This window comes from Octodon degus, unplaced genomic scaffold (assembly GCF_000260255.1).
Source record: "Octodon degus isolate 3935 unplaced genomic scaffold, OctDeg1.0 scaffold00113, whole genome shotgun sequence".
Lineage (NCBI taxonomy): Eukaryota > Metazoa > Chordata > Mammalia > Rodentia > Octodontidae > Octodon > Octodon degus.
Window position 1 is genome coordinate 5,092,605 of NW_004524689.1, and position 15,070 is coordinate 5,107,674.

Consider the following 15,070-nt stretch of genomic DNA (forward strand, 5'->3'; position numbering starts at 1 on the left):
GAAGGCAGGGGACAGGAGCTGCAGAGGATGAGCCCAAGGGGCTGTGCCCCGGGTGGCCTGTCAAGCATTCATGGCCGAGGGACCAGGCAGGCAGAGGGAGGCCCAGAGTCCCGCCTTTCCTGCTAGACCCCGCTCCTGTCAACCCCGCTGCCTCTGCCTCCCAGGGAGCTACTGAAAGCCAGGCATTCTCCTGTCTTTCTGCCCAGCCCTGGTCTCTTCTCTCTTAGCCTCTGCCTCCAGCGTCCCTGTCGCATTTGGCTTCTCTGCAGCGCTCCCCACACAACAGCTGTGCTCATTTCCTAAGCCTGATCACACGGTGTTCCCCTGAGGCCGGCAGCTTCGGAGCAGTGCCCACTGCCCTCTTCCCTGGCCCAGCCTGGCCCTGCCGGGGGCGGCAGCTTCTGGCACCACCCACTGATTTCCTGATCCAAGGCCTCCCACGGCGGGAGGGCAGGCAGGCAGGCAGATGGACGGTCAGACGACTGACTCGTTTCCTCAGCTCACCCCTCGCAGCTCTCAGTCAGCCTCCCTGTCACCCGCTGTTCATTGCCTTCCTATGCCTACCCCAAGCCACACTGCTTTAATCCCATAAAGGACTCCTTTCTCCCAGGGTCTGACCTGTGAGTAGTGTCACTGTGTGGTCAGTGCGGCCCCCACCTGTGTGCCAGACACAGATGACTAAGGAAATGCCTGGGGACGGGGCCCTCGCTAGGACTCAGTTACTGCTATTTCTTTTTTTTGTTTATTTATTTATTTTGTTTGTGTGTGGCCAGCTCAGCCCACCAGGGGGTGGGGCTGGCTGGTATGTGGTGCTGGGGGATTGAACCGCGGTCCCTGTGCTTTGCTTAGCTTAGCTTGTTCTAAGTAGGTGCTTTAGACCACTGAGCCATCTCACCAGCCCAGTTACTGCTATTTCTATGCTGCCCCTTTGCCAATGGGAAGCAGGAGCAGGGCCTTCGAGTCACCTGCCACCCAACTCCGAATGAGGTGGGGCGGAGTTCCCTCCCCGGTTGTCTCATCTGTCCCAGTTCTACTTGCTTGAGCACCAAGCAAAGTGTAGGCCACAGGGCTACCTCCTGCACCCCCAAAGCAGCAGGGAACTGTGTTCCTGGGCCAGCCTACATGACCATGCTGGCTCCACTGCACTGTCCTCAGTGGGGACTCCCAAGCCCTCAACCATGTAACATTTTTTTTTTGCGGAACCGGGGATTGAACTCAGGCCCTTGTGCTTGCCAGGGAAGCGCTTACTCTACTGAGCATCTCCCCGGCCCTGTGTTAACTATTTTGATAGTAACACCAGAATCAAGTTCACATTCTTCATTACAGGTAAATGCAAACAGCTCACTTTCACTGTAGCTTTTATAATGAACAAAGCCCCTCAGCTTCACTTCTAGAAAATTATAGTAAGGGGCTGGGGAGCTAACTTGGTGGTCTAAGTGCCTGCCTGGCAAGCACAAGGACCTGGGTTTGATCCCTGGTACTGCATGCCATGCTGGCCCCAGAACCCCAGGCACACGGTGACAGCCACCAAAACTGGGCACAGTGGCGCATGCCTGTAATCTCAGAGCTGGGGAGGCTGAGATAAGAGGATCACTAAGAGTCTGAGCTGTGCAGCTGATGAGGCCCTATGAGAAATAAAAAAATAAAAGATGAATAAAAAAGAAAAAGAAAATGACAGCAAGTTCCAACATGAATCTCAAAGAATCTCCCTTCCTCTTAGAAGTGATAAGGTTGTCAAATTCAAACATTTGGTAAGAGTTTAAGGCAAGAAACATCATTGCTGGTGTCATAAATAAGTATTATAACTTTATTAAAATGAAAAGACAATATTCAAAATAATGCAACAAAATGAATAAAATCCTTTGTCCAATACTGTACACATAATGCAGAAATCAGTGCATTTTTCTAAAGCATGTTTTAACCTTCATTTAGTTCATACTAAAATATAATAAGCTTTAAATAGCTCAAATGACATCATTCAGCAGTTTAAACTGTAAACAGCTTGTTTAACTGTTAAGAGAACATCGCAGACATGTTCCTCTGTTAGCGAGCACCTTCTCCTTCGTGCTTATCCAACAAGATAAACGCGGCAGAGGATGTGAAGACAGGAACAGAGCCGGGTCTGGGGCAGCAAAGCGGCCAGCCGTGAAGGTGTTCAAAGCAGGAAGGCGCCGATGTGACCTCTGGCCTTAAGACATACCACGCTCTTGCTCAGAAGTGTTTTACTTAAAAAGCAAACAATTCCCAGGAAATACTGAATAGGAACCATCAACACAAGGCCAGCTTGTGCTGTATTTGTTTATTAATATAGTCTAAAAAAACAAAAACAAAAAACACAACACACATCCCACACAGTAACTCTCAACGGCAGCTACCTGCTCCGATCTTTGTAGAAGGGACACCCTGAACCCCGGCTCCTGAGTGCCTGTGTCTGACTCGGACAGGTCCCACTGTCCCCGGGGCCCACGCTGCAATGGGCCACTTCCCTGCGCCATGGCGGGCGCCATAAGGAAAATTATTGGCGGATTTCCTTATCTCTTCTTTGTTCAAGAAGTGAGACATGCACAGGTGGTGATACGGCTCTAGACAAACTGCTATCCCTCCGCTCAAGACAAAAAAAAACCCTGGAAGTGTGAAGTCCTGGGATGATTCTGAAACCAGGCAGGTACAGACCTGGTCAAGAATGTATGCCCTCCATGGAGAAGACCACCTCAGAAATAAGGAGCAAAACCTAGCGGGCTGGAAACCCTCAAACTTACTAAACAAAAACAATGTTTTGAGTGATTCTGATCTAAAGCATACTGCTTTCTTCCTCCGTTTGCTCATTTCCGGTCTGTCGGGAGCCACTGCGCTGGCTTTCCACCCATCACTGTGAATATATATTACTCTAAGATAGTCACTAGGGTTAACCTGCAGCTATGGTCTAGGGTTACACCACAAGTTTATACATAGGCAGATAGCGTAGCATACATCGAAGCTTCCCCGTCCTTCCCTCCCATCACATCTTTAAGTTAGAACCTCGAGTAAGTTCTCTCAGCGTGGCAGCACCTCACCACCTCCTCAGCACAGAGCTCAACTGTCTCACGCTGCAACCTGACAGATCGTTCTGGGAACCTCAAAGCTGGAGGACGGAGAACCACCTGCTCCCACGTCACTTCCACCGCACCGCGAGCCCCAAGTCTAGGGAGAAACCACGTAGGATGAGTGTTTGCGCTTTGTGTGGCCACCCAGCTCCGGTTTCATCTTCGAGTCCAGCTTTTCCATGGCCGAAGCCACAGCACAGTCAGCAGGGAAAGGCTGGATGTGGGTGCTCGGGTTTGTTTCTTCCGCTTCCCTAAAAAACTTCTCGTACTTGTCCAGGTACGGGGGCCTCTCGGGTAGCAGGTAGTAATGCGTGGAGCTCACCTTCTTGCCATTCTCAATGATGGGCAGGATGCAGGGAACTTTGTTGGCAGAGCCCTCGCTGTTCTGTCTCTGCAAGGCCTTGCTGCTGACGTACTTGGGGTCTGGGGCAAAGCTCTGCGTCGGGGGCATGACCCCATTGAGGTAAGACGGAAGGCTTTTGGGACTTGGTGTGCGGGAGTTGCTCTGGGACACGGGTTCTCTTGGGGGGACCTTGGGAGGCCTGTCCTCATCACTGTAGGTACTGGAAGTCACCTCTGCCGACCACCTTCTGTAATCTGGCTTCACTGGCCGGGGTGGGATGGGAACCCTGGGGGGCACCTCAGGCTTGTCTTCATCAGAGTTGGGCGAAGCCCTGTGTGCGTAGCTGGATATGCGGATGGCAGGCTTGCTAAAGGAGCCGGCGGGGCCTGAGTGCGACCGCCTCAACCTGCGGTGGGTCTGTGGGGGAGGAGGACGGGGACTGGGGACCCCTCCGTTTTGGTCAGGCTCGCAGCTGAGATCGGCAGCAGAAACACTGGGGGTGTCAAAATATGCATAGTTGATCTGTCCACACCCACGGAAGCTGCGCCGGCCTGGAAGGTCGTATCTGAATTGGGAAAGTGTGCAGTCTTCCAGGAGGAAGTCGGTGTCTGAGCTGGTCAGGAATTCTACCTCGCAGTCCGTCTCATCCAGAGAGAGGTCTTCAGAGATGGGCAGCGGAGGCAGGGGCCTGGAGCCCCGTTCACAGAGCGCCGCGCAGGGCACGAGCGAGGAAGGGCAAGCTTTGACCGGGGTGAGCGGAGGCGTAGAGGTGCAGGCCCCGCTCACCGAGAGTTTCTTAAAGCCACACACGACGTGGTTCTCTTCGCGCTGCCTTAGGCTATCACTCGGGGCAATGATGAGAGGGGGCAAGCTGGACTTGTGAGAGGGCCTGACTGCTGCCAAGTGGTGGCCGTTCATCGGAGCAGGCTGCGCCGGGTGCCCTGGAACAGACAAGGGCCATCATGAGGGGCAGGCTCCTCCCTGGCTGGGGGTGGGGGGCAACACGGAGCCCTGGCAGCCTTGCCGTCTACACCCACAGCACCACCTTAGGCTAACTAGAGCCACAAGATGGTGACCTGGTTCAAAGAACAAGCTATCTCCTCCATCTCCCTTGGACATGTGCGCGGCGCACGCCCACACGTCTCAGGCAGGTTCTGTGACGTGCGCAAAATGCGCAGAGGCCGAGCAGCATGTAATTTCCATGCGCACCGTGCCGTGCCAGCCTTGCCATTTAGGACACGCAACAAGGCAGGGCAGGCCGGGCGCGTGTGAGATAACCGAAGGGCCTCGCCACCAGCGCAGCATGCCGCTGGGAGGACGGACTCGCTGGCAGCAAGCGCCCTGATAAGCAGCTCAATAAAAACCTAAGGCACATAATGTTCACATCCGCAGAACTATAGACATACAATTTTCAAAGCCGTGATCAACATTCGAACCACTTTCATCTCTAACACTTTCAAACGTGCATTCGATATTTCTGATAAAGGTGAGATCTTGTCCAGTTTCAAAAGGTTAAGAATGCAAAGCAGCCGCAGAGCTCATTCCTGACCTGGAAAGCCGTCCTCCCACTGTGCTCACTGGGAGTCAGCGCCTGGGGGTAAAGGCAGTGCGAGGCAGCAGGCCCAGAAAGTCACCTTCAGAACTGCCTGCCACTAGGGGTCACACTACTGGTGGACATAGCTCAAGTTTCCACTTCTCAAAAATAATGCTGCAGAAGAGGCCCGCGGCCCTCCCGCCCGCCCGCCCAGGGGCCAGGATACATACTGACAGATGGCAGGTGCTCCGGGGCTGGCGAGCTCAGACTGTAGGCCATGGTGATGGGGTCGATATTTAAGAAGGTACTGAAGGGAAAGGAAGGAGAAGGGCTCGGTCACTCGAGGAGGAGCCGCTGTGTCCCCTGTGCACAATCACACCACACGGCACACAGAAGCCGGAGGCATCGCATCCTCCACTTACTTTTCAAACTCGCTTCGACTGCCCCAGCAGGTCTTCATACTCCCCAGGGCCTGGCCATTGTGTAGAAATCCGGTCTTTAATGGAGCCCGAATCTCCTGAGCAGCCACTCCTGCTGTGGACATTGTGCCTTATTCTGGGATGTCTCCAAGTCTGAAGCCAAGGGCTAGAGGTCACCCAGTAGCTTTCATTCCCTGAGGGGGATCGAGAAGAGACAGGACACTCAGGGGAACAATTCAGAAATATATTTATTAGGAAACTCTAAATTAGGGTACAAATAAATTAATATTAGGGAACGTGAGGAGTGTGGAAGAGAAAAATTCAGAGCAGGCTTCAGATCTTACTTAGGAGAGTACCTGTACCCCCTAGCATTATGTACACGCCAATATACCTCTCTGTATCTGCATTATCACTGTATCTGCATCAACTCAAGGCTCAAGAATGTTTCCACAGCATGGGGACCAGTCCATCGTCACAGAATGCGATCAAGGTCCCCTTCCATCGCGCCCAACCGCTGCACCTCAGGAAGAGCCCTTCTAAAGCAGCGACTGTGGACCTTTCCATCAGGGGCCCAAACTCTGACTCAAGACTCACCTAGTACAAAGTGTCAACACTGCCATTAAACCTGAATACTGAGGTTTTAGTTTAGAAAAAACCCAACTCTCCTTTAATATCTTTTGTCTAAAAGCCAAAACAAAGGCCTGCCACTGCCGCGCCACCACTGTTCTAAGGATAGGCTGCACTGGCAAGGCATCCAAGGGAGTCCAGCTTATCTTCCCCAAGCTGACAAAGTAAATCCACAAAAATACCGTCCTTCACACCGCAGACCCCCCATGCAGTGGAACCCGAGATGTCACCAGAGGTTCTCGACCCTGGTGCCTGGCCGCCCGCAGCCAGGGTTTACTCAGCATCTGCTCTGGCCCTGGAAGACGTGCTCCACTTCTTACTTTCTCGAGAAATAGTTATGTGGAGATTCTCATTTCCATCATCTAGTGAAAATCAAGTTTTGCAAGGCTGTAGTGGGAGCCTGGGACTGAGGCTCCCTCCCTTTCAAAGACAAACTTCAAGGTACATTCCTTACATTCTCCCTCAGTACTTCATGTCGCTGCCGTGCTGCTAAGCGCAAAGCTAAGTACACCTTTCTTAAGCTTTACGAACCCCTCTGTTGTCGGCTGTTATCGTCCGGGGTCCCCATGGCCTCTATAATTTACTTTTTAATATCTGTCACATCAAGTACCAATCAACATCAATTTCACTGCCTTCGGATATCCTCGCTTACTTCCTCAGATGCTAGGATCCTGTCAGCTCTCTGCAAGAGGACCCTTTGGGCGGTGTGCCTACGAACACAAGGCTTTCTCCTCTCCCCAGCTATCTGCACACCTGCCAAGCACTGGCGCCAGGCTGAAGACTGCGGATGCCATGCCGGTGACGCCGCCGCCTCTGCAGGGGGGTGGGGCATGCGGGCTTTCCTAATTGCTCAACAACTTAAAATCTATTATTTACAAATCTGTCACCTCTTACTAGACTATGAGCTTAGGAGTAGAGGCTGCGCCCCAACCTCCTTTAATCATCACATTAGTAGACGCTCCGAGGGTGAGTGTTAAAGGAAAGATTGGCCCGAGCCACCCAATTCCTATTGTCCATATCAACAATGTGTACGGTGAAGAGCTATGAGAATACAAGTGTGCACTACTTGTGGGGTTTTCACATTAAAAAGGAATGTGGAGACAGTGACACCCTACTGGCTAAAGGGTGCAGCGGTGAGGGGTGTGGGTCCCCAGTACTGATTCTTTGCATCTCTGGATCGCCCAGCCAGAAGCTGTCTGGATGTGCTACGCTGAGATTTTACAATAGGTTTAAATACTTCAAACAGCCAAGCATTACTTTTCTTAAGATCATCTTCTCAAAGACACATGATTAAAAAAATATCTGCCATTGAAGAAATCTCAATCACTGGGAGGTCTCTGCGGGTTGGGTTTTGGACTATGGAACAGCAAATGTGTTATTTGCCATCAAGTAAAGCTATATAAAAACCAAAAGCCCAACACACAAAAGTGGGCAGCCTTTCTCTCGGGGCACCCAGCTCAGTGATTTGCCACGCTTTTTTCTAAGCATTCTACAAGCACTGGTGAGATAGGGAAAGTATTTGTGGGAACACAAAAAATGAAAGGCAAGATAGGAAAAGAGCATCACATTTAAGTCGTCTGGAAGCACACGTTTGAAGCCTGTTCATCCAGATTACAGGAAAATGCTGCGGGGGCTCTGCAGGCCCAACCCCCACCTGTCGGCACGCCAGCGCCAGCGAGTACTACTAGTAATTACTGTGTCAGCCTCCTAGTGCCATCTGCATCTGCAGCTTTCAACAGAACGATTGCGTAACGCTGGCCTCGCTGACTGCTGTGGAATTCTCAACTTACATTTCAATGGTCACTTAAAATTATTTATATGTTTTAGAAAAAGTTATTTTTTATTCATTGTTTCCATCACCTACTTGTTAGCTTTCTTAAGAAAAAAATTTTTTTAGTATAAAAAGAATTGTGTTCACTAAGCCAGCTCACTTCTGACCACAATGGTGTCTTTGTGTATTCATAGAAGGTGACCTGCCTCTAAATTTCAATGGGGAATTGTGAATGGGCCATGTTATGAAACTGTCCGAACTTCCTACTTGCTTGCATGGGAGAAATGAAGAGGGCGATATAATTGCCATATTCTCTTCTTCAGGAAAATAACTTCAAGCCAGAGATCCAAAAAGAGCAATGTCCCATTTATCTGAAGAAAGTATTTTAAAAAATTATTCTTCAGACTGTAAATTGAGGGTTTGAAAGCACCTGAAATGCTTTTCTACCTCTCTGAAAACCCAGTATTCAGTCTGTATAGGGGTGTGTGTGAGAGAGAGACAGAGAGACAGACAGAAAGGGAGGGAGGAAGGAAGGGAGGGAGGGACAAAAGAGAGGGACAACAATGAATCTGGCCAACTGCAAGCTAGAATGAAATCCTGCTCCAGTGAAATTTAGCGCTGCATGTGTCAAATGTTGTCTGGTTCTAATAACTAGAAACTAGTTCTGCTTCACAATTCATTAGAAAAACAACTGCAAAAAAGCTACCTATGCAGGACAAAGCAATACCTGAAAGGACAAAATGGCACTGTTATGAAATGCAAAAATAAAAAAACAAGGGTTAATCTAGGTAGCATGGTGTAGACTAGGATCCAAATAACACAGCAATGACAACTTGGCTTGTGTTCACGAACTACCTTCTTAGCAAGTCAAAAATGCCCTTAAATACCAGCTCCAGATACAGACAGGCTTTTGGTTCACACCACTGATCTTCATCTTAAAGAAGACGGGAAGGACCTTAAGTCCTGTGGGTTTGAGGGTCTCGTTTTGTTTTCTCGCAGCCCTCCCCTCTTGGCCAAGTTTTGACTCACTTCTGTGGCTCCAGCTCTGCAGAGATGGTCCCTGAATAGCTGGTTCCAGCCTGGCCCGGGCTTCAACTCTGCGTTCCCTATTGTCTGGCGATCACTCTTCCACTCGGATAGTCGGCTGGCATTTAAACCCTATACGCCAGGCTCTTTTCGCTTCCTTCGCAGCTCCACACACCAGTTGGGGGATCACACAGCTATCTAGGAGCACCACTTTCTACCCGAGTAGACCGACACACTCAACTACAAGCTCCCCAGCTCCCCAACGTGGGTCTGCATTTGCATCTGTTCAACTTGATTCTCCTCGCGGTCCCCAGCACCCATCTGTCCCAAGTCTGAAAATAACCCAAGTGCACACTGCTGTCAGATCCATCATTCCCAAGGACACCTACCTCTTCCTCTCAAACCAACCTCTTCCCCTGCTCAAGAACCTTCAAAGGCTCCCAAATAAAACCTCCCCCTGGAATGCACGTGCGTAAGCTTTGCAGACCTTTGTCACCATAAAAAATAATGCTAAACAAAGGCAGTCTTGCTACTTCTATAAGTATATATTTTATATGCAGCCCATGAGAATTCCTTTGCAGCTGTGCGGCCCAGGCAGACCAGGTGGTCCGACCCACCTGCTGTGAGGCCTGGCTGCACAGCCTTGGCTGGCCCCAGCCTGCCTCTGCTGCTCCAGGTCTTGCTTCTCCAAATCTGAATCCCACTGAGGCCTCAGGCCCCCCACCCCCACCCCCCGCAGCTTCCCTCCAGGAAAGCGGCAGCGTCTCATCCCTTGGTCCTTGGGTTGTGGTGTTGGGCCAGTTTCCCCTCCATCCTCCAGATCCCCAGCCTGGCAGCATTTACTCCTAGTTCATAGTGATTACGCAGCCACTGACAAAGCACCCAGCTTCCCTAAAAGCTATTCCACACAGGCTGAGCGCTAACATGGACAAAGCGAAGACCTACAGTGACACCGGGACCTGACTGTGCGGGGGAGGAGACTGCCAACAGTAACAGAGCAGCGTGACCCTGAATTCATTTCCCAAACCAATGGCCAGCTTTCTAAATTGACTCTGGTTACTGTGAATTTGCCTGAAGCCATTAGGGGAGGGTTTTCTGAAAGAACGAATTTTATCTTTTCTTACACGCTACTCCTTCTGCACCTACAATGCGCCTAACTCTGTTTTTACTGCCAAATTTAAGGTAACTTCCCTTAAAAAAAAAAAAAAAGAAAGAAAACTACACTCAAGTCACACTGCACACCTTCTTTATTAAGGTGAAATGACCTGCCTTCAGCTTGCAGATAGTCTCTTTTACTTTTTCATACTCTCTCCCCCCCCCCCAAGCTACCTTAAGGCAGTAACCTAGATATGCTCACCTTGCCACCAGATCTCATTAATAAATCTCAGGCGCAATCCACAGGAGGAGGAGGGGCACATTTTTGTCATACAACTCACCCAGTTCTGCCCAGTGCTTCCTTATTTAAGAGTGTGATGTAATTTCCTTCTTCAATCTGGTTCTCGAACCTGATTTCTGTTTGTTTAGGGCGATAAATGGTCTTTTCAGCTGCATTTAACAATTACCTACAGAACCACTTCCATAACCAGGGAAGACATAAGGCAACTATATTTACAACCAAAATTTTTAAAAAGGAAAATAATTAGCAGTGTGACACACTGCATGATTTTACTTCCTCCCCCAAATATACCAATGTCTGCAGGTTTATGTTCATTTAAAAAATGTCTAGCCATTTGAGAAAACACGAAAAGGAACCCACTATCTGACTGCGATTAACGCACTGGTGAGCAGGCTAGCCAACACATCCCCATTCAGCTCATCTGCTGTGTGGAATCTTATTAATGGTCTGAAAAATCCCACTTGCTACTCACTATAGGTTTAGGGTTTATGGTGGTTACGGTGTTGTGTAACCTGCGGCTATTTACTGAAAGCAAAAGAACAAGCTACAGAGAGTTTTCAAAGACAAAGGCTCCAATTCAGTGTTTTAGATTTCATTTTAATAGGCTATGATTTAGGGGTAGGAAAGAAAGGAGGAGGCAAGAAAGCTTCTGTCCTTGCACGCGCCACCACGGCACAGCAGAAATTGCTTAAAATTAAATGTGGGGATGACTTAGGATAAAATGCGACTGGAAGCACTTCTGGATCAATTCACACAAACGTGCCTGTTTCAGGGACTGTGACAACGCGGCCTGAAATGTGAAAATGCACACTGGTGCCTGCGTGTGCAGTACCACTCCCTGGAGGCCCCTAACCACAACCAGCACAAAAAGGCCCATTTGTAGGTGCTGAAATGGAGGCGAAAGGAAAATATCTTCAGACTGTCAAAATCAAAATTAAATGACATGATTTCTTCAAGAATTCAGAAACTTTTCCAGCAAAGCACTTTAAGAAATGGCAAGCCAAACAACCCTACTCGCTCAACCCCCCTAATCAATAGCTTCTTGATGCTCCTGGCCCACACAAGCCAAACACGACTGCAGAAAGCCGAAGAGCAGGAATGTTATTTGCTCCTTTTCCTACAGAGCACAATACTTAAAATACAGACAGAAACATTCCCTTTTGACACACACAGATAATAGATTCCTAACTGTGAAAGATCTGTGAAATCCATTGAATCTTAATGACACTGAACACAATGGCCTAATGACGGGAAGTGAGTCTTTAAAACTTCACATTTATTTAACAAGCATTTAGGTTACCCAATGGGCAACTCGGGATTGCTACAATTAACATACACCATTAATAACAACTAGTACCCATGGACGCTTATCTGCCAGGCGCCGGCTGCTGTGTAGGCTTCAGTGTGTTACTCAATCTTCTCCCCAGCTCTGCAGCAGGTTTCCATCACTACTCATTCAGAGAGGAGCTGGAGGCGCAGAAAGCTAAGGACTGCTCCAGGTGGAACCTAGTGCCCAGGAGGCCAGGTGGCCACAAGGAAGGCCAATTTCAAGGCCCGGCTTTGACCCCGTACAACTGCCTCCCGTGCCCGTCACCAGGGATGAGATGTGATCTAGCACGATGCCTGCCTTTTATGGGGAGCACACAGACCCTGGGGCGGAGTGGGGAGTTGCTTGCTAACAGTTTTCTCGGGCCAGGATAATCTGGAACCTACATAAATTTGTTTTACTTGGACTCCCTCAAATTTTCCTGTGAAGTCACTATTGTACTTTGGGCTTATATATCTAAAAAGGGTGGGTTATGGGATCAACCTGACCACCTACCACCATTATCAACTATTCTCCCCAACCCTCCAATCTTTAATGACACTCTGATACCTGACCGTGTGAAACCTGTTACACCTCCAAGGCTGATACAGCACAGATCTGACTTGATTCATCAAAGGGGCTACTACATAGGTATACACCCTACTGGCCTTCTGCAATACACGACCACAGCAGGTATCCCAATGGGGGCCTGAGAGCTGAGGTCTGTCATAAAATCCAAGGTAGCACCTCCTGTTGGAGGGCCCCTACAACGACAAAACACTTTCTTCCACCCCACAACCCCTCTCTACAGCAGGGACTGGGGTCTCCACTTGGCAAATGAAGAAATGAAGCCAGGCCTGAGCGGGCTTCCTGGGACACTTCCACTACCTCTCTGCTCTGCGGCGCCTTGTCTTTCTCCTAACAACCTGTACCTGCGGAGACTGAAGCAAAAGACTGCTAAGTGCTGGCTGTGGAGGTGGGCTCGGGACTCACGTGGTGCTCCTCTCAAATTCATAGATGGCAAGGACTAATTCTTCTCATAAATATGTTAGCAGATGCTGACTCTGGATGAGGCACTGTAAAAAGTGAAGAGGACTGCAAAAGACACAGATGCTGTCTGTGAAGTATTTGAGTCAAGGGGAGCAGGGCTGGCAAACACCAAGCAGTCTTAGCAAATGCAGACTAAGGTAATCAAGGAAAGCAGCCAGGGACAGTGACAGCGCAGGGACATGAACTCGAACACTGTTTACACAGGTGCTTAGGGTAGGAAGGTCTAGCTGAGCTGATACCCTAAAACCAAAAGCCGAAGGATGAAAAAGCACCAGCCATGAGAAGAGTTGTAAGAACCTTCCACACACAGCGAATAGCATCTTCTGAGTTGTAAGATTAGACAACTTTCCCCTTTGTGGGGCATTAGTGAGAGTTTTTGAATAATGTCTTCTGGTTCTTACCATTCTATTGTTTCTGAGTTTGGACTTCATCTTATGCGGTCCAAGTCCCACGTGTTACAATCTGTCCACGAAGCGTGGTCTGTGCGTAATACCACGGTTTATGGCACAAGGGACTTGGCCAGAGGAGCAATGAAAACTCCAAATCTCAGAATCTCTCCTCCTCTTGCCTTCTGAAACCTGAATCCCATGCTAACTTTTTCTACCATAAGCTAGTGACTTTGCTAGGACCCCGAAACCACTTTTATCTACTTTTGTTAAGTGTGTGTTTACACTACGTGAATAATACCAAAATACTACAACTGGATCTTTCTCTAGCATAGCCAAACAAACGCTTGCAAAGGATGCTAAGTGTCTCCTGAGGATGCGGCACCAGTTCACACTCACTGCGCATAATAGAACTGCTTCTCGGGCAGCGAGCTGTCTGAGCACCACCTTTCCCTCCTCTGCTCAGCTTCCTACAGCAACCCGATGGTATGCTGATGATCAGGTCAGCTTCCCAGCATGCTAGATTGGACCTGTAATTTAAGCAACTTGCTTTTAAAAGCTACCATTAGTATACGCAGAAAGGAAGTACCATCCAGTTCAACTTGAGAAGCAGCAGTGAGGAGTTATTTTCATACAAAAACTCAAGACTACAGCTTAATCACACCTCACAGAAGGGTAACCAGCAACTATTGTGTACTGAAAGTAGAGAAAAACAATTTACTAAAAAACAATTTTACCTGGCAAAATCACGAATAATTCAGACATGTCATAACAACCATAAAAAAGATTTACTTTCCAACCCTTATCAGTGACTGGGCCAACTCTGCAGAGCCCTAAAATGCAAAACATGCTTCCCTTCATTTATTTATCAGCACCAGCTACGGGCAAGGCTGTGCGAGATAAAAGCTGGACGAGGCAGGGCTCCTGCCCTGAAGGAGTTTGCTGTCTAAAGTATCTGCCGGGTTAGAAACCGATAGCTGAGGAGTTCCATCACCAGGAGCGAAGTGTCCACCAGAACACACCCGTGTGGCGGGAGGAAAAACCGCTACAGAAAATGAGGGGAAGGACAAACAGCTTGGGAAATCCATGTTAAAAACCTGTAATATTTACATACCGGATGGGCATACTTATAATAATGACACTTAAAATCCATCGCAGCCAACAGGTTAGCAAGAACTCAGCTTCTTCAATTTTCAGTCTGTGAAAATGAGAGCTTTTTCTGATACACTACCTAGTCTGCCTTTAGTCTCTGTAAGTAAAATGCCTCACGAACCTGTATAAGTACAGAAATGTAAAGAAAGTTGTTTCTTTTTTAAAGCCAAGACCAAGAATGAACATAGATGTTTCAGTCTCAACAAACGGACACCCACTGCATCATTACAGCTTTATACAAGCTTTAAACTGCAGAACATTTGTTCTCCAGGAAGAAAAAAAAAAAAAAGGATTTTAAACCTCACCTTTCTTCACCCCTGACAGTTGCCTAGAAACCAGTCCTGCCCTACCTGTGGTGCAGGTGTACCTCAAGTCACCAACACATCTCTTTTAAAGCTACAGCCTCTCTTCTGACTGCACTTAAGTTTATGACTAACAATCTATTCACATTTTTATCAGGTAAGAGACTGGTTTCTTTCAAGCAATGATGAAATCCTAATAAAGACCTACCAAGCACCAATACAGCCCCAATCACGGTTAAGGAGTCATCTCATTTGTACAAGGACACCATACACATATAAATACACGAAATTCCCAACGGACGTGCACGTTTTGAGCATGAAACCCTGCAGTCCCACGCCTTTTGAAGCAGTAAAGACATTCAGAGCGAGGAATCACGTTACCAGGCGAAGGAAAAAAAAGGACACAAAACAACTGGGACTAATTTAAAATTTCAGGTTTAGGAAATGCCCGTAGGTCGCCCAGAGATGCGGGGACCCCGGTTGGCCGCGACTGAGAGCTGGGGATCAACTGCGGACGGGCAGTCAGCGAGCTCTCGGGCAGGATCTGCGGGCGCGCGGGGCCCCCGGAGCTCGGGCGGCTATCGCCCACCGCGAGGGACCCGAGGTCGCCGCTCCGAGCCCGCCGCCGCCCGAGGCGGGTGCCGGTGTGGCCGGGACGTGTGCGGGGCGCCTGGG

The 15,070-nt window shown here is 49.0% G+C and overlaps 2 protein-coding genes across 3 annotated transcripts in view; both read right to left on the minus strand.

Annotated features, from left to right (window-relative positions):
• Positions 1–1,781: 1,781 nt before the first annotated feature.
• Positions 1,782–15,070, minus strand: part of Errfi1 (ERBB receptor feedback inhibitor 1) — a 15,290-nt gene continuing 2,001 nt past the window's right edge. For both annotated transcript variants that reach the window (XM_023699600.1, XM_004639632.2), the window contains exons 2-4: positions 5,383–5,573; positions 5,191–5,267; positions 1,782–4,367 (exon numbers count right to left, since the gene is read on the minus strand). In XM_023699600.1, the coding sequence (XP_023555368.1) occupies positions 3,181–4,367; positions 5,191–5,267; positions 5,383–5,504 (1,386 nt within the window). In that variant the 5' untranslated portion in view covers positions 5,505–5,573 and the 3' untranslated portion in view covers positions 1,782–3,180. The remainder of the gene's footprint in view (positions 4,368–5,190; positions 5,268–5,382; positions 5,574–15,070) is intronic.
• Positions 14,918–15,070, minus strand: part of LOC111812119 (translation initiation factor IF-2-like) — a 2,098-nt gene continuing 1,945 nt past the window's right edge. Inside the window, exon 4 of the mRNA XM_023699381.1 lies at positions 14,918–15,065. Within this exon, the coding sequence (XP_023555149.1) occupies positions 14,918–15,065 (148 nt within the window). The remainder of the gene's footprint in view (positions 15,066–15,070) is intronic.